Raw genomic sequence first — 18,094 nt, forward strand, 5'->3', positions numbered from 1 at the left:
GCTGATGGGGCCACCGTAAGGCCCTAGATGGAGGAGAGGGAGTGAGTATTGTCACTAAACAATGTTGGGAGAAATGGGGAGCACTTGCCATAGATGACACGACTTTACTAGTGAAACTTGCTGATGGGGCCACCGTAAGGCCCATAGGCCTTACGGTGGCCCCACCGTAAGGCCCATAGGCTGATGAGGGATTTGAAGATCAAGATCCTCGCGACCAACTTCCGACATATACCTTCGTGGGTGGTGATGAACTTTGGTCAGTAGCCTGTTTTGTATGATTACATCCTAGGATGCCCCTTCATGTGAGAGAGACCAAAATGATCCATGACTAGGACACCGATTATATCTATATTCAGAAGAAAGACCAAATGGTAAAGGTTAACCTGTACACTTGGAAAGTCCATCCCATGAGTGACCGACCCTTTGCAGAGGATTTGGTAACAACACAGTGATCCACTGCAATCCACTTATGCCAAATGTGCCATAAGGAGATCGATGAAGAGAGGGATAGCGATAAATTTTCACCTCCCAAAGTTGAAAGACTTTGAGAATTGGATACATATCCTTACTACCTTGGACATACTTCCAAGACACACAAGAACCCGGTTCGCTATAGCTGATGGGCAAGAAATCACGTCGCTAGTGCCACATGTATGCCCGAAGTCACGTCATGAGACTGGGGAATGACAATAGGGAGGAACCATTATGGGGGAACCATCCATGCAAAACTTGCAAACCCAATGGTTTTTCTAGAAAAGAAGCATATGTCATGAGACTGGGGAATGACAATAGGGAGGAACCATTATGGGGGAACCATCCATGCAAAACTTGCAAACCCAATGGTTTTTCTAGAAAAGAAGCATATGTCTTTCCTACTGACTTGGAAACACATTGGTTGAAATATGTAGGGTTGACGCACACGCGCATACTTCAGCCAAGTTTAACAAAAGGAGCTCACCAATGTCTCCATTTCAGTCAATATGGTCACCTCCGAACTAAGGAAACCCATTGTCCCCAACTTAAACCCCAAAAGCTTTTCCGATCCATGTGCAAAGTACGCAACAAAAAGTTAGTGCTTGCAAAAAAGGAAGCCAAAAAGCTGATAGAAGAAGAAAGCGCTAAAGCTAAGGAGACCAAACAAGTTCCCAAGCACTTCAGGACCTTCAAGATGGTTGACCATTTTGTACAATATGAATCAGTCCAAAGAACAGGATCTCTTATGATGGTCCAACTAAAGTTAAAGAAGTTAACTTGGCAGGCCTAAGTGAGGATTCAAGACTAATCTACATAGGGGAAGACCTCTCAACTGAAGAAGAAAAATACTTGGTTTCTCTCTTCATAGAATTTCAAGATTGATTTGCATGGAAGTACATGGATATGAAGGGTGTACCTCAAGAGAAGTGGTCAGACATACCATTCCCATGGTAGAGGGGGTGAGACCGGTAAAGCAAAGGGTGTACCCTATGAACCCCAAATATTCCAAGATGGTCCAAAAGGAGATAGAAAGACTTATAGATGCTGGATTTATCTACAACATAGAGCACACAGAGAACGGGTTTCACCCATAGTGATAGGGCCCAAAAAGAATGGAAAAGTGCGAGTGTGTAGACCTCAAAAAGGTCAAGGTTGCTACAACAAGGGATAACTATCCATTACCCTTCACAGAGCATGTGCTTGATAGAGTTGCAGGGGAAAGGAAGCCTATAGCTTCCTTGATGGATTCTCTGGATACAATCAAGTGTTGATCGACCCAAGGGATCAACATAAAACAACCTTGGCGACCAAATGGGGCACTTATGCATATTGTGTTATGTCATTTGGGCTAATCAACACCCCACACACCTTCTAGTGCCTAATTTACGCCACCTATAAGGAATATCTTCAAAACTTCCTTGAAGTCTTCATGGATGACCTCTGTGTCAACTCTACTTAGAAAGCACACTTAGAGTGTTTACAGAATGTGCTAGAGAGATACCGACTCTATTGCATCTCTGTCAACCCTCTTAAGTGCCAATTTTGGCTTTGGGATAGAGTAATCTTGGGACACATTATCTTAAAACAAGGAATCTCCAAAGACGACAGTAAGGTATGACTCATTATCTTAAAACAAGGAATCTCCAAAGACGACAGTAAGGTATGACTCATTCTTGAGCTACCACCATCGACCAATTTCAAAGAAGTTCAGTGCTTAATGGGAAATATTAGGTATTATGCATATAATACCCTGAAGCAATCCTTGGTAAGTGCTCCCATCTTGAGGTTCCCCAATTGCGACATCATATTCCATGTTCACATCGATGCGTCTGTCTTTGCAATTGGGTGTGTACTAGCTCAACCTGGTGAATACAATAGGGATTTCCCTATTAGCTTTGCTAGTCGCGCCAACTAAATGAGGCAGAACAAAACTACACCACCACATAGAGAGAAGGGTTAGCCATGGTCTACACTGTTAAAAAGTTTTGCCATTATCTTTTGGAAAGTAATTTTCTTTGTTGACCCCATTAAGCTCTCCATTATCTTATAAATAAACCCTGTACCACTGGTACAATCACTAGATGGCTTCTAATTCTACTCGAGTTTGACTTCACTGTCATAGTAAGGATGGGCTCACAACATGTTTTGGCTGACCATATGTCATGCATCCCCAATGGTGAGCCACCAGTGGAACTTGTTGGATGCCACTTGTTTCAGCTATGCTTAATTCCTGAATGGGGAGAGGAAATTGCACACTTCCTTGCCAACAGCCTACCCATTGACCCACTCCTCTCAACAAAGACCAAGCAAGGCACCTCATCAAAAAGGCTGCCCCCTTACCAGTTGATTGCAGGGCGAATCTACACACAATGGAATGAAAGAATCGTAAGATGTTGTGTTTGTGAAGACGAATATGTCTTCCTTCTAGAGTAGGCCCACTTCGCCAGTGCTGGTGGACACTTCGCCAACGGACATTACTGCTCACAAAGACCTCACAGCAGGACTATGGTTACCCACCTTAATGGTAGATGTAGTGGAATGTATCAAATGATGTGATGAATACTAGCGAGTGGCAATTCCACAATTTAAGGACAGAATTTCCCTGAACCTGGTCGTGTCCTTACAACCATTTGAGAAGTGGGGCATTGATTTCATAGACCCATTAGTCTGAAAGCTCGGTACACTCAAGCACGATACATCATAATGGCCACGGACTGTTGCACTAAATGGGTCAAAGCTAGGGCTACCCCCCGCAAGGCTAACGTGAGGTCCACAGCTAAATTCCTTTATGAATCACTGATCATGCTTTGGTGCCCTCTTGAGCTAGTGAGTGACAATGGCACACACTTCATCAATTAAGTGATACAATTCTTGTTATAAGAATTCCTAGTCAACCACGGGAAATCCTCCCTCTACTATCCCCAAGCCAATGGCCAAGCCGAAAGCACAAATAAAGTCCTTTGTGCCATCCTAACAAAAACAGTTGAGGCTGGCCAAAATTATTGGGAACAGAAGTTTTCCGCCCGCTACACTTTGGGCGTATCACACATCTTACAGGATAGCCACAAACGCAACACCCTTCAGTTTAACCTATGGTATGGAAGTGGTCATGCCTATGGAGTTCTTAGAACCCAGCTAAATTGCGGTGCATGAGAAACTCACGGGAAATGTCCTAGGTTGTCACCTTTTTGAACTTGAAAAGCTTGATGAAACAAGCCTCCTTGCTGTACAATATGATTGTAGAAAAGCTGAGGCCCGTAAATAGTGGTTTGATGAATGACCAACTCAAAGACAAGGAAATGAGTGAGGGCAATATGGTCCTCCTCTATAGCATGCAGAACCATAAAAAGACTCAAATTCAAAGGCTTCGGACCGTTCCTGGTCACTGAAATAACCCCACAAGGCTTAGTGTGTATAGAAACACTTTGACAATGTCGAGATGGCATGATATTTCAATGGTAGCAAACTAAAATGCTATTATGGACCATTGAAACCACATTACGGGCCATTCATGCTAAAAAAAACAGCATGAAGAAATGAAAGAAACGGCCCAACAAGAAGAAAAAGAGCAGTATGCAAAACTTTGGGGCAAAAACATCATGGTAAACATGGCCCAAGTAGTGGACGTCAAAGGAAAGTATTGAGAGGTGAACCTTGCGCGGTTATGGTTAGGAATGCCCACCCTGATGAGTTTCACACAAAAATTGGCTCACGTTGATACAAGAGCTAATCAGAGTCTAATGTCGTATGACACATGGCACTCCCTCAGAAGGCCACCATTAATGAACACCTCGACCATGGTCAATACTATTGCCTCACAATCTGTCCAAACTTTAGGCACACTCACAACTCTATTTCACATTGGCAATAACCCCTTGGAAGGAAAGTTTTATGTGATGCCTGCAGGAACAATAAACAAAGAGATCCTTCTAGGGCGTGGATGGATGGGAAACAACCAATGTCAAATTGATTGGGATGCAAGGATGACAACCTTGAGACAACTGGCCTCTGGCCAAGTTACAATCCTGAGATGATAGATGAAGAACCCTTGCCACCCAATCACCCACCCCAAGTTGATCATTCCCTTCCACTAACCACCATCACTTTGCTTCTCTGACCAACACAAAACCATGCCACCTAAAAAGAGGCCTCTCCCCATGGTGAATATCCAATTGCCTCACCAAGCCTCGTCAATGTCAAGCTCTATAGCTACCAAGCCCACATCAAAGAAGCCACTATCATTGCTAATCCTACTAACAAGGCTAACCCACCCTAAGTACAACTTCGGCCCCGGGGCACATAATGCAAGAACCCTCACACCTAGGTGCCCAAGAAGCTCCTAGTAGCTTGTCATCATATGCAAAACCCTATTCAATGAGGGGATCCATGTTGGACCCCAAGGAGTTTGTACATTCTCAAGCACCTAATTATCCATGGCAAAATTTCACTCTATGGAAGAGATGCTTGAGATTTGATTTTAAAGTGTCTTTTCTCGTATGTTTTCTTATATATGAGAAAATATACTTAGATTATAATTAGCCCACCAACTCTCACCTACACTCAAAGGGTCCACCAACTCTCACCCACACTCAAGGGTGTAATTAGCCCACCAACTCTCACCTACACTCAAGGGTGTAATTAGCCCACCAACTCTCACCAAACTAGATTATAATTAGCCCACAAACTCTCACCTCAATCAAGGGTGTAATTAGCCCCCAACTCTCACCTACACTCAAGGGTCCAAACTTGTTGTGCTCATGGAGACCTACTTTTTTTAAAAAAGTTTTTTTGAGAGGAAATACACTAAATCTCACCCACATTTATGTAGATCATCATCTACAAGAGAGAAATGAGAATTAAAACTGTGCTGTAACTAGATCCCATGTTAAATTACATATTGGCTTTAATTCCACATGAGTTATAGTAGTTAAAGTTTATGTCATAATCACATTCCATCCTAAGCTAGGTATTATTTCAATTTCAAGAAAAAAGAGGATGAGCTTTAATTCATACCATGAGAAACAAATCACATATATACATGACTAACATATACAATTTCATGTTACAAGATGATTTGACATAACTAGATTTCATCAAGATCAATCAAACTAAGAATATGATTAGTCAAACTAAGAATATGCATACATGACTTGTACATGTTTGTTTTAATCCACTTTCATGTGAGATTACATATTCAAAACATTTTCATAAGACATGTATAAGAAAATACATTACAACTAGGAACTTAAAGCATAAGAAGAGTTCATGTGTGTTTTTGTTCATGTGCATTTTTGTTGATCCTAGCTTTTGCCTACTATGCCTTCTACTATGCCTTTTTTCCTATTAAAATATAATATTCTCTCAAAAATATCCATTACATAAGATACACCTTTTTTTCTATTAAAATAATATATAATATTCTCCCAAAATATCAATTACATAAGATACATGACATGACTTGTATATAAATTGCAAGCTTAAATTAGATCATAAGCCATATGACGCAACAAAATTCTAGTTAGATTAAATTTTGGTGAAAAAACAAATTATAACTAAGTTTTAATCTTAGAATACATATTAACTTATATACATACTAGGAAAAAAAATAAAGAAGCTCATGAGCTCTCAATATTACATATGAATTACAACTAAACTTTAATCTTAGAATACATATTAACTTAAATATAAGGGAAAAATTTAAAGAAGCTCATGAGCTCTCAAAATTCCAATTAAATTAAATGTTGGTGAAAAAAATGAATTACAACTAAATTTTAATCTTAGAATACATATTAACTTAGATATAAGGAAAAAAATTTAAAGAAGCTCACGAGCTCTCAAAATTACATATGAATTTTATGTGAAAGAAAATACATGACACATTGACCTTTGCCTGAATTTCAAGTCAAATCACACATTGATTAACATAATAATTGTTATTTTTTTGGTGTATAAGTAATTGAAATTTATACAATGAAAGGTCCAATAAGGATTAAATGCATAGAGATTTCCCTTTTTACAAGGAAAGGTATCCCATCTTTTGCAAATTAGAAACTGCATCTCGAATGGCATTGTCGCGTGGAGTAAAGTGTAAACCAAGTTCATTCAACTTTTTGGAAGGGCTGGAACATTGCACAAGGTAGGGGTGTGTATTTTCTTCAAACCTATACATGTTACAAAGAACCAAGACCAAGGTAAGGAAGGCATATAAGAACTAATGTGGCATGTTTCAAGAAGAAATGTAATTTAACAATGTTAGTAAATCTTTCTTTGTAAAGTGAAAATTTCAAGGCTATTAGGATATGCTAGTACGGTATTGCTTTGAAGAATGAAAATTTTAATGTTATCATAAGAATATGCAAGTAGTTTTTAGGCTAAGTAGTGACTCAAAACTAAAGATGAGAGGGAATTGATCCCCATTCATTTGAGTTTTTGGTTTTTTGAGTCGGGATAGGGGCCGAAGCCATCCCTAGACTCGAACAAAGGTCAACACTTTTGTCATTAACTTTGCGTGAAAGTCTTGAAGGCATAGCCCGGGGAGTTATTCATTCGAGTCATGAATAAAAGATAACAAACTAGCGGGGTAATATTAAAGGGGGAAAAATCTGTTATCCTAATATAGTGGGGGTAATATGTAAAGCGCAAAAAATATTGTCCTAATATGAGTAATCTTGAAAGGATATGGAAAAGAAGGCATTGTGGAACTATAGCACACTAGGAAGTCACTTTATGTGTGTGCGAGATATATATATATATATATATATATATATATATATATCGGCTCACAACAAAGTACCCCGTTGTTGCGGAAGTCGATGGCGGGTCCTCGCAATGGGGCCCAATTGTTCTACCGACTCACGTGACAAACCCGGGTCCTCGCAATGGGGCCCAATTGTTCTACCAACTCACGTGAGCACTTGAAAGTCACTCAAATCAAAATGCCACTATATTTTATTAAAGCAAAAGAAGGTGGCAATCTTTACCTTGGGGAGTTGTATTGCGGGTAGAGTTCAGCAACGCGGTTAGCAAATTGGCTAAAAGGTAGAATTGCTTCCGAGCAGAGGTGCCTGCCTTGAGCCGATGGGGTCTCGTATAGGAGTATCTGAGCTAACGCCACGTCTTTCACGTGCACTGTCCCCAACCATGTATGGTCATAAGCCTCCCTTGATCCTGTTTGCCCACCACCACAAGATTAATTGTTAATCCATGCTAATCTTACCTCTTCCACAACTTCAATCTACTCTTACATCCTATGCTTCGCCTTTAAGTACTCATTCAACATGATTATTTTAAGTAATTTCCCATCTTAGACAACATTAATTAGCTAAATTAAGCATTCGGAGTGCTCACTTAGCATCATGCATTCCAAGAAATTGTTTGCCAAATCAATACTAATTTGCACTCTAGCTTAACGTTAATGACCATATGTAAGAAGATTAAGTAGAAAACATGAGGTATTAAAAAGATTAAGTAGAAAACATGACATATTAAGAAGATTAAGTAGAAAACATGATGGTAAGTATAATACCTTTAAGAAGATTAAGAATAACAGCATAGCTTGCATTCATCTTGGGTTGAAGCATGGGCCCTCCCAGCACACATGCTGGGTTTATGGCAACCAAATCAAGCCCAGTCTTAGCTACGTAGTCCCATGCAGCCTTCTCTGCCAGAGTCTTTGAGACGGAGTACCAAGCCTGCATTCATAATCAATTGCTAGATAATCTTCGTTATTATTAATTGAACAAAAAAATGTATAGCCTTAATGATTGATTGATTAACAACATAACCTCATCCATAGCCATAATTAAACAATTGTGTTTATTAACCCAAAAAAGTATATTATAAGACTATATTGAGATTGATTAAGGTGGTAAATGATCGTCTTTCATTAAGGTGGACATCATCTTCATTAAACAAACATATAATTATATAAGATTATACTTAAGGTGACAAATAATCGACTTTCATTAAGGTGGAAAGTCATCTTCATTAAACAAAGATATAATATAAGATTAAACCCATGTTATTGGGATTAACTTACACCATTCTCCTTGCAAAAATCAACATGGAGAATCATCTTCATTAAACAAACATATGATATAAGATTAAACCTATGTTATTGGGATTAACTTACACCATTCTCCTTGCAAAAATCAACGTCTGTCCAAGAGCTCTCATCCACAACAGTGCCTGGTGGGAGGTTAGGGTTGGGGACTAATGCAGAAATGGAGGACGTGAGCACAACTCGTTTCACATTGACGGAACGGGCGGCTTTGAGGACGTTCAAGGTGCCCAACACCGCAGGCTCTACAAGGAAACCCTAAAAATCCACGTGTGAAATATTAGAAAAAAGACCCTTTCATAAAAAATGCTTGTTACCAACACATAAAAACTTCTAGTAATGTAAATCATGCATCTAAAAAAAGAAAAGAAAACATAAAACACAAGATCAAATTATATGCTAGTAGAGGTATGAGATGACAAACAAAGAGCCCCCCTTATTGTATAGTAATGAGATTCAACATAAGGCTACAAATAATGAGATTAAACACAAGAATACATATATTAATAGGATTCCCTTAAGATAAGGGTGTTTAGAGAGGAGAAACTTGGGATGGATAGAAGACCCCCACTAGATATGCTAATAGGAGTTAGTTAATATTATGGCATTTGCACACTTAATAATTTGACAGGAAAAAATTGGGTATAAGGGAAAACTTGTAATGGACATGGGAGACTCCGGATCCATGAAAAATGTGGGGTAAAGATCTCCACTGAAGGCCCACCTCATATAAGCGCTCCTAATCCCGCCCACCTCATATAAATGCTCAACCCAAAAAGTTTTCTAGGTCGATATTAATTAATTTTGTTTTGTAGGCGATATTGATTAATTTTCTAGGCCACTTGATAAAGTTGTTTTTTCGTATCAAGGCAATCTGCCTTTTTTTAGCATGTGAAAAAAAAGCGTGGCTGTGTTCTAGTTTTTTCTAGCCGGAGCTATGTCGTCTAGGTTGTGTTCTAGCTTTTTCGCAGACCACCTTCCTCCTCCTCCCTCCTCGCTCACCATAGCTAGAGACCCTTTTTGCCCATAGCCAGCGAGCTTTTCTACCCAAGAGGGCGGGTTGTGGGCAATGGCGTCTGCTGCGCCTTCACACTCGGCTAAACCTTCCACAAGGGCAATCACCCCTTGTTCCTCTACGCCTGCATGCAGGCCCCAGTGGACGCAGGCGCTTTGCTGGTGAACACGGAGGTTGGACGACGGCAAGTAGGGTCGATGATGTTTGAGGAGAGCGAGCGCGCTAGACGACAACGGCAAGTAGGCTACTGCGAAGGTTTCAAGAGGAGGCGGGAGAAAGATATAATACCTTATTGAAGGTATACCCTGCATTTTATTAATGCCACGTGAGTGGCATTAATAAATATGCTCACAAAACATTTTCTCAATATGCTCACAAAACGTTTTCTCAAAAATGCTCTTATAATCCCATTATGTAGAGACTAAATGTCCTAATAGGAGTGCACAACTATTAATTATTAAGAAGGTGACAAGTAGTACACAAATAGCTTAGCTAATGTGCTCGCCCATGGCATTGAATTTCAAAATCATTTCTCACGTGCTCGTGTGCCTCGTCGCCTGGCCTAGGGAGGCGGGGCAGGTGAGTGAGCATCGATGCTCGCCCGCCGACACTAGGAGATTGATGCTCGCTTGGCATCACCCCCGAGTGTGAGAAATAAACTTTTTTTCTAAGTATGTGAAAAAAAAGGACGACCTTGAAGCTAAACCGGTGTTTATTGAAAAAAATGCATGGAGGTGAAAAAAAGGATGACCTTCAAGGTGAACCGGTTTTTATCGAAAAATGCATAAATTATTTTGTAATGAAAATTTTAAAATTTTGAGTCTTTAAATTAGGCAAATTTGTCACGTGTTGGGAAAAAACCGACCTTTAGTGTGGCGTTTGGGAGTGAGTTGGGCGGGCATTTGGTGGCCATTAGGCGGCGGGCATTTTGTGGCCACACATAGGAGCGTGTGTGAGGATGTGTTGGCAAAACTAGATTATTTACCTGGGGGTCTGGCACGGGGTCCAGCGTATTGGGAGATGCCAAGTGGAAGACGCCTCTGCTGTTGCCAACCGCAACGGCAAGGGCCTTCCAGTCAAGAAGGTCGGCTTCAAAAAGCTCAAGCCTGCCTTTGGCCTTCGTTGCAGCCCACTCCTTCAAGTGCTTCGTCTCCCCATCGTCTCCTGTATCATTAATTAACACACACACACATCAATAAATCGAACTTTAATCACAGTAATCATCAACAATTGATCTTAACATCAAACATTAATCACAGTAATAACTCACACACACAAAACAATCGATCGTATTATCTTAAAATCACACACAAAACAATCGATCATATTATCTTAAAATCAAACATTCAGTGTGGTTTGGTCATCTTGTCAAGCCTATTGCCAATGCTCACTTACAGACCGGCTTTTCTTATTTCAAAGCAGGGGTGAAGGTGTGGGCAGATCTATGTGACTCGTCTGGTATGTTAAACAGTGCCCAAATAAGAAATAAGTTTTCCTTACAACGTGGTTGTGCTGAGCTTATTGGTCAAAGATGTAATGAATTGAATGTTTTCATTCCTCATGCGGGTAAATGTGATTATAAAGAGTTTTCAAAAGCTCTTAGATGGGGATCTTCCATGAACCTTCTCAAACTCTCAAACCCACATATTGCAGACAATTTGGATTTCAAACTCAACAAAAGGTGGTCTCTGAACTGGAATAAGCATCAATGGTCATTTCGCTTCAAAATTATTTGGGCCTTTTCCCAAGAAAGGAAGCATGCAATTTTTATTTGGCTCGTGGTCCACAAAGCAATTTGGACGCAAGAGAGAGCTCGGAAGTTGGGTCATGGGAATGGTATATGCCCTCGTTGTTGCAAAGCAAATCTCTCATCTCTTTTACACATGCCCAGACACTAAACAGTTTCTGAAAGTGCTTAATGATGCCTTCGAGAAGACTAGAAGCTCCCCGCTCAGCTGGAAAGAAGACTAGAAGCTCCCCGCTCAGCTGGAAAGAAGTTCTTTTAGGGGAATGCCGTCAACTAGACCCCTTAACTTGGCAGTCTGTCAGATGTCTCCTGTTGTGGCATGTTTGGAAACAAAGGAATGAAGCCCTCTTTGGCATAAAAACTAATCACAATTTCTTTCTATTTCTTAACAGTATTCTCAAGTTGACCAAGCAAGTCCAACCTAGAGGTGAAAGTTCTGAAGCTGGTCACTGGCAGGATCATCCGTGGAGAAAGTGGAGGAAAGTTCTGAGTTCTTCTAACTCCAACACTAGGGCAAGCATGTGTCAAGGATTGGAGAAGGAATGCTTCAGAAGGCTCCAATATGCTGTTCATTGGGCTTAGTCCACTGCAGATTACAGAGGGAAACATCACACCTTTTCATTCATGTCCTATGCATTTTATATAGGTGGTTCACCCTCAAGCCACTTGATTCTTAGCCATCCGTCTATGGGTCAGATCGGTGTTCTCATCTTTGAGGGCTTTTGGATTGTAGCTAAGGCCACCTATTGGCTTAGCTGTCTTAAGGGTTCTCATCTTTGAGGGCTTTTGGATTGTAGCTAAGGCCACCTATTGGCTTAGCTGTCTTAAGGGTCCCCCCATGGACCTTCCTCATGGGTTGTCGCTGTAATCTCATCCTTTTTTAATATATTTTCCTGTTTCTACAAAAAAATCAAACATTAATCACAGTAGTCAGTAAGACACACACATCAACAATTGTCGTCAAATCACACATTAATCACAGTATAATTAACACACACACTTCAATGATTGATCGTAAAATTAAACATTAATCAGAGTAAATAAAATCACACATTAATCACAATATAATTAACACACACACATCAATGATTGATCGTAAAATTAAACATTAATCAGAGTAAAAAAAAACAGACAAGAGGGATTATATTATAACATAACGGAATACAAAATGCTTTTTAAATAGAGAAGCATAACTCTTAACGGATAGATCTTTTGAAAGCTACAAGTTCTGAAATTTTTCCTACAATTGATTCATCCCTCTGGTTGGTGATCCTCATCTCTTCTTCTATTGTTTCCCATGCTTGATTGAAACTGGGAGTTGGCTGCTTGGGTGAGCTTGTCTAATTTCTCCAACAATTTGCAGATGATACCAGCGCACTGGTAAACAATGATCCTAACTCACTTCAAAACTTCTGGGAATGTCTTGATATCTTCTGTAAAGCCTCAGGCTCTGTGATCAACCACATCAAAACGGGCATCAAAGCACTATCGAAACCCCCCCCCCCCCCAAAAAAAAAGGCTTAGAATTGATATAGGATGTCAACTGCTCAAACAGTGCCAAATCTTTAGACTCTTGGGCATCCCCATGGGGTTTGGGGTGACCATTAACCAACGGTGGGAATGGATAGCCAATCATCTACAAAGGAAATTTGATAGATGGAGAGGATGCTAGCTCTCAATAGGGGGCAGAATTCTGGTGATTAACCACTTCCTCATCCCTGCCACACTCTTCTTTCTCTCTTGTTGGAGACCCTCAGACAGAGCCCTGAAAAGCATTGAAAGGCTGTGTAGGAATTTCCTGTGGTCCGGGGACCCTTTGAAGTCTAAAATCCCAAAAGTAAGCTGGAAGATATGTACTCTCCCAAAGGAGAAAGGTGGATTGGGTATCATCAACATAGCTGAAATGGCTAACAGACTGGCTGCCAAATGGTTAGTAAGAAACTGGAAGGATCCCAATGAGGACTGGGCTATTCTCTTAAACAGAGAAATGGAGGAATTCTCTCTGAAGGATTACCCTGCGTGGAAAAACCTCCCTCAGACCACTCTGTGGTTCAGCCCCTACCAGATTAAACCCAAAGGAAGCTCCCTCCTAAAGAGCCCTTGGAGAGCCTGGAACACCCTAAAAGGTCACACTCTAATCAGAGTAATATTGTTTAGATCGGCCTCAGGACTGCACACATCAATAATGATGATCAACCCAAAATAATAATAACAATCACAAATGATTATCAAATATAATAACAATAGTAAAACGATAAGATAATAGTGTGATTGGCCGCAGGTCAGCAGTCACTGAGTCAGACGTACACTCGATCTCGTACACGAATTCGTAATAATCATGTTATAATTAATCACTGATCCAGTGATGAAAAGATAAAATACTAATTGATTATAAATTCAAAACGATGAGAATCATGAGATTAAAAAGGGATTAGTAATTATAATGCAGGTGGGTTTTCGATTAATGGACGGATCACACTCACCCACTTGCTGCACCTGTGCTCGCACGCGGTAGCCCCTTTCCAAAAGCAGCGCCACCACCCAGGAGCCAATGAAGCCGCTCGCACCCGTCACGCACACTGTCTCGCCTTCCGCCATCGCCACGGCTGGCTTTACAGGGACAAGCTCGCTCTGCTCTCACAATATAATATTATTGATCTGTTACTATCCACAACGTGCCGTCTCCATGCTGACAGCCTGACCGCTGCAGATGGCGACGTCCTTCTTTTTACTGCACTGTACTGCATGCATCTCGCTCTGTTTTGTAAAATTGAAACATTTGGTTTCTCCCTCTTTCTTTAGTGTACTGCTGCATGCGTAATTAGTTAGTTGTAGTATCAAAACACCTTAGGAGTAGGTTGAATAGAAATAAAAGAGGAACCTTGCATATTAGACTTTAGGGTTAATTTTTATAAATTTTTAAAAGAAAAGTCTAGTATTATTTGGAATGTTCTCAGCATCGACTCTTAAGGGTTAAAAGGGAGTTGTGCCTCGTATTCCACCTGGGGTAAAGCCCCGCGTGCGCGCGAGAGAGAGAGAGAGAGAGAGAGAGAGAGAGAGTGAGTGAACTGTGATGGCGATGAGACAGAAAAAGAGACGGACGAAATTTTTTTTCCTGCGTGGCGTTGCGTTCTGCTTCAATCTTTTTTTTTGGTTGGTCTAGCTGCGCTTCGTTTTTCTTTGACCTTAGGGCAATAACATATTAATTAGCACCCGTAAGGGCGCTAATTAATATATATTCGCTGTAGACCGCATATGGTAGTAACACACACACACACACATGTATTTTTTTGAGAAGCATTAAACTTAAAGATAGGTAAAAGGATTAATATCTTTAAACCTTGTGGTATATACATGTGATCCTCTTGTTATTAATACTAGTACTCAACCCGCACGTTGTTGCGGTATGTAAAAGACATTAAAAAGCGAGACACAGGAATGGAAGCTGGAACACAAAGGGCCAAAAATAGTACAACGCATGTTGATAGATATAATAGCAATCGAAGGGATTTTTTCCTCTTATTTTTTAGAAATCCAAGATTTCTCTTTTCTCTCCTCTCCTTGTGCCTTTGTTGTCCATGGTTGATATGTAATAGATACATGTCGAGGTAGATGTGCTCCTTACGTCCTCTTGCTATTGTGTACCTCCTACGTTTTTTCCAACCAATCAAAATAAAGATAAATCTTGAAAGTAATTGAGATTGTGTTGAAAATTAGAGAAAATGCCAATCTTCAACCAAGAAATTTCAACTCCAATCAAGAAAAGTACACTGCACACCAGGTTTTTTGAGCACTAACTGGCGTACATGTTTATCTTATGAAACTGTTTGTGACTCCTCACTTTCCATTTGCTTATGTCGTCACTCAGCAATAGCTATCAACAAGTAGTCATCAAATTTTTGTATTGACATTACATGCCCTCATAGGACTTATTTATTACTCTAAGAATGTCTACAAAGTTTTTGAGTTAAGGATGGGTGTGCCAATTCACAAAGTGTGCCCCATGTAGTATCATTGTTTCACTGATGAGTTCTAGACACCACATTCTATGCTTTAATTAAGCTATTCTTTGAATTCTATGCTTTAATTAAGCTTTTCTTTGCATGCAAAACCCCACTTTATCTCACATCACTAAATAATTACATAGGCTAATCTATTTCGCTACACCCAATCATCCCCATGCTACTTTATACAGCTATGATGGAATTAGCTATTATGTTTTTGTAAACTCTCAATTTTTGATATTTCTTTATCTTATGCATGTGTAATGCACAGTGGGGGTAAAATTTAGATCATCCAAGCAAAGCTATTGTAGATTTTGCAAGCTTGCTTCATTTAATTACTAATCTAAGCCCCTAGTTCATATATCTGCTTTTTTGCCATGTGTTACATATACATATGCTCTTAGCCAAAGGTAAAGAAAGAGAAAAATATAAATTGACATAAATGTGTCCACCTACTCTAAAATATCTCCTTGTATATACCCTCTAGAAGCTAGACTATCAATTATTTGCCACTTGTACCTACCTATATTAGATTTTTTTCTTGTGCCGAATGTAAAGAAAGAGAAAAATATAAAGTGACATATATTCGACCTCCTAATCTAAAATATCTCCTTGTATACACCCTCTAGAAGCTAGACCATCAACGATTTGCAACTTGTATCTACCTAAAGTTAAAGAAAGAGAAAAATGTAAAGTGACATAAATGTGACCACCTAATCTAAAATATCTGCTTGTATATTCCCTCTAGAAGCTAGACCTAATCTAAAATATCTGCTTGTATATCTGCTTGTATATTCCCTCTAGAAGCTAGACCATCAACTATTTGCCACTCATACCTACCTAATCTAAAATGTGACATAAATGTGGCCACCTAATCTAAAATATGACATAAATGTGACCACCTAATCTAAAATGTGACATCCTAGACCATCAACTATTCGCCACTCGTACCTAACTAAAGGTAAAGAGAGAGAAAAGTATAAAGTGACATGAATGTGACCACCTAATCTAAAATATGACATAAATGTGACCACCTAATCTAAAATGTGACATCCTAGACCATCAACTATTCGCCACTCATACCTAACTAAAGGTAAAGAGAGAGAAAAGTATAAAGTGACATGAATGTGACCACCTAATCTAAAATATCTCCTTGTATATACCCTCTAGAAGCTAGACCATCAACTATTTGCCACACTCGTACCTAACTAACTAAAGGTAAAGAGAGAGAAAAGTATATAAAGTGACATGAATGTGTCCACCTAACCTAAAATATCTCCTTGTATATACCCTCTAGAAGCTAGACCATCAACTATTTGCCACACTCTTTTAAGATATGGGAAAAAAAAGGTTCCTAGACCTGTAAGAATATATAATAGTGGAAGCTAGATCAACACAATACAAAGCATTGAATTGTGAAAAGAAGTGGAGAGTAAGAAATATAATTGCTTGCAAACTTGATTACAAACTGATGGCGTTTGCCCACCCATGTGCTTTGGGTAAGGAGTTGTGATGGCAAACTAGTGGAAAGTCTAAACCCACCACACTTAATAGCTCAAGGCTAACCAAGTGAAGAGATCTTACCTTTTACATGTCATTTGGGAACCTGGTTGCTTACCCACCATCTTGTAGAAGAGGAAATTGTATAAATTCTAGCTAGCACTTGAGAAGACCCGCCTCCCATTGTCACCAAAAGAGTTGTCCATGTAGAGCTTGGCACTCCAACTATTGCAAGACCGTGCTCTACCATGCAAAGACAATAGCCTTCTCTCTCTCTCTCTCTCTCTCTCACACACTCACTAGCACACATGCACTACACCAAAAGGGTAAGAGGATAGGGTAGAGAGCAAGAGCACAATTTGTTGAGAGGTAGCGATTGCGGTTGTGCAATGCTACATTGATATGGGTGATGGGGGTGAGTTGTGGAACACCTCGATTAAGAGGGGGTGTTGAGAGATGTAATCGTGGTGTTGTGTGTATGTGGGAAAGCACCCTAAAGGTGCAAGATATTGTGGCAAGATAGGAATGCCACATGTAATATTGAATGGTGTGTGAGTGTTGACCAAAAGAGTGGAAAAGGAGTTGCACATGGATGATGATGTGTAAAGTGGGATAAGGCTAGAAAGCCTATATCATTGTATGGTTCACTTGAGATATGCGATAGAAGAGATCAAGTATTGAGTGTGCAATCTCTCTCTCTCTCTCTCTCTCATGGAGTTTTTAGTGTGGTTTAATCCACCTTAATTATGTTGCTTAATCATTGTCTATCACCATTATCAATCCCATTTTAGGATTGTTAACATGGTATCAGAGCTTGGGTGGGCTCTTGGTCATGGTGGTGATTATTTATGTATAGATTTCTTGGTTATGTGTTCATTTGATTAAGCATTATTTTCAGTTTATTATGGAAAAAATTATGAACACTCATATTATCATTTGGATTTGCATTTGTGAGGATTTGAGAGGAGATTTGCAACAAGGAGGTTGCATAGAAGCTGCCCAAGAGAGTTGCAAATGGGAGTTTTGCAACATAAAGAGCCTGCTCATCATCTCAAAGAAGTTGAAAATGGAGATTTCAGCAAGTATGAAGACTATGGAGTCTTTGGGTGTCAACAAGGAAGCTGCCAAGGAGACAAAGGTGTCTCAAGAAGGTTGGTTTTGTGAGTTTTGCCTTATGAAATTTTAAAGAAGTGTTGTTGATTTGTGGGATGAGAAGATCCCATAGTTCTTTGCACTTGGGAAAAGAGCATGTGTGGAGGTGTATGCTTGTCAAGATGAGGGCAAGTGAGATGGTG

General features: G+C 39.8%; 1 protein-coding gene and 1 long non-coding RNA gene across 3 annotated transcripts in view; one reads left to right on the forward strand and one right to left on the reverse strand.

Annotated features, from left to right (window-relative positions):
- Positions 1-6,369: 6,369 nt before the first annotated feature.
- LOC147611439 (cinnamoyl-CoA reductase 1-like) lies at positions 6,370-14,273 on the reverse strand. Of its 2 annotated transcripts, XM_086784539.1 has the most exons (6): positions 13,779-14,273; positions 10,534-10,712; positions 8,606-8,791; positions 8,000-8,165; positions 7,455-7,641; positions 6,370-6,635 (listed from the first exon to the last, which is right to left on the reverse strand). In XM_086784539.1, the coding sequence occupies exons 1-6, from the start codon at positions 13,891-13,893 to the stop codon at positions 6,488-6,490; spliced, it is 981 nt and encodes a 326-aa protein (XP_086640665.1). In that variant the 5' UTR covers positions 13,894-14,273; the 3' UTR covers positions 6,370-6,487. The 2 variants fall into 2 exon arrangements, with proteins under 2 accessions (XP_086640665.1, XP_086640666.1); XM_086784540.1 differs by lacking the exon at positions 8,606-8,791 and having other exon boundaries at positions 13,779-14,254.
- Positions 14,274-16,528: 2,255 nt separating this feature from the next.
- LOC147611440 (uncharacterized) overlaps positions 16,529-18,094 on the forward strand; it is a 2,753-nt gene continuing 1,187 nt past the window's right edge. The window contains exon 1 of the long non-coding RNA XR_015263807.1: positions 16,529-17,950. This is a non-coding gene — a long non-coding RNA (uncharacterized LOC147611440). The remainder of the gene's footprint in view (positions 17,951-18,094) is intronic.

This window comes from Cibotium barometz, chromosome 47 (genome assembly GCF_041138505.1).
Source record: "Cibotium barometz isolate CiBa-2024 chromosome 47, ASM4113850v1, whole genome shotgun sequence".
In the NCBI taxonomy this organism is placed as follows: domain Eukaryota; kingdom Viridiplantae; phylum Streptophyta; class Polypodiopsida; order Cyatheales; family Cibotiaceae; genus Cibotium; species Cibotium barometz.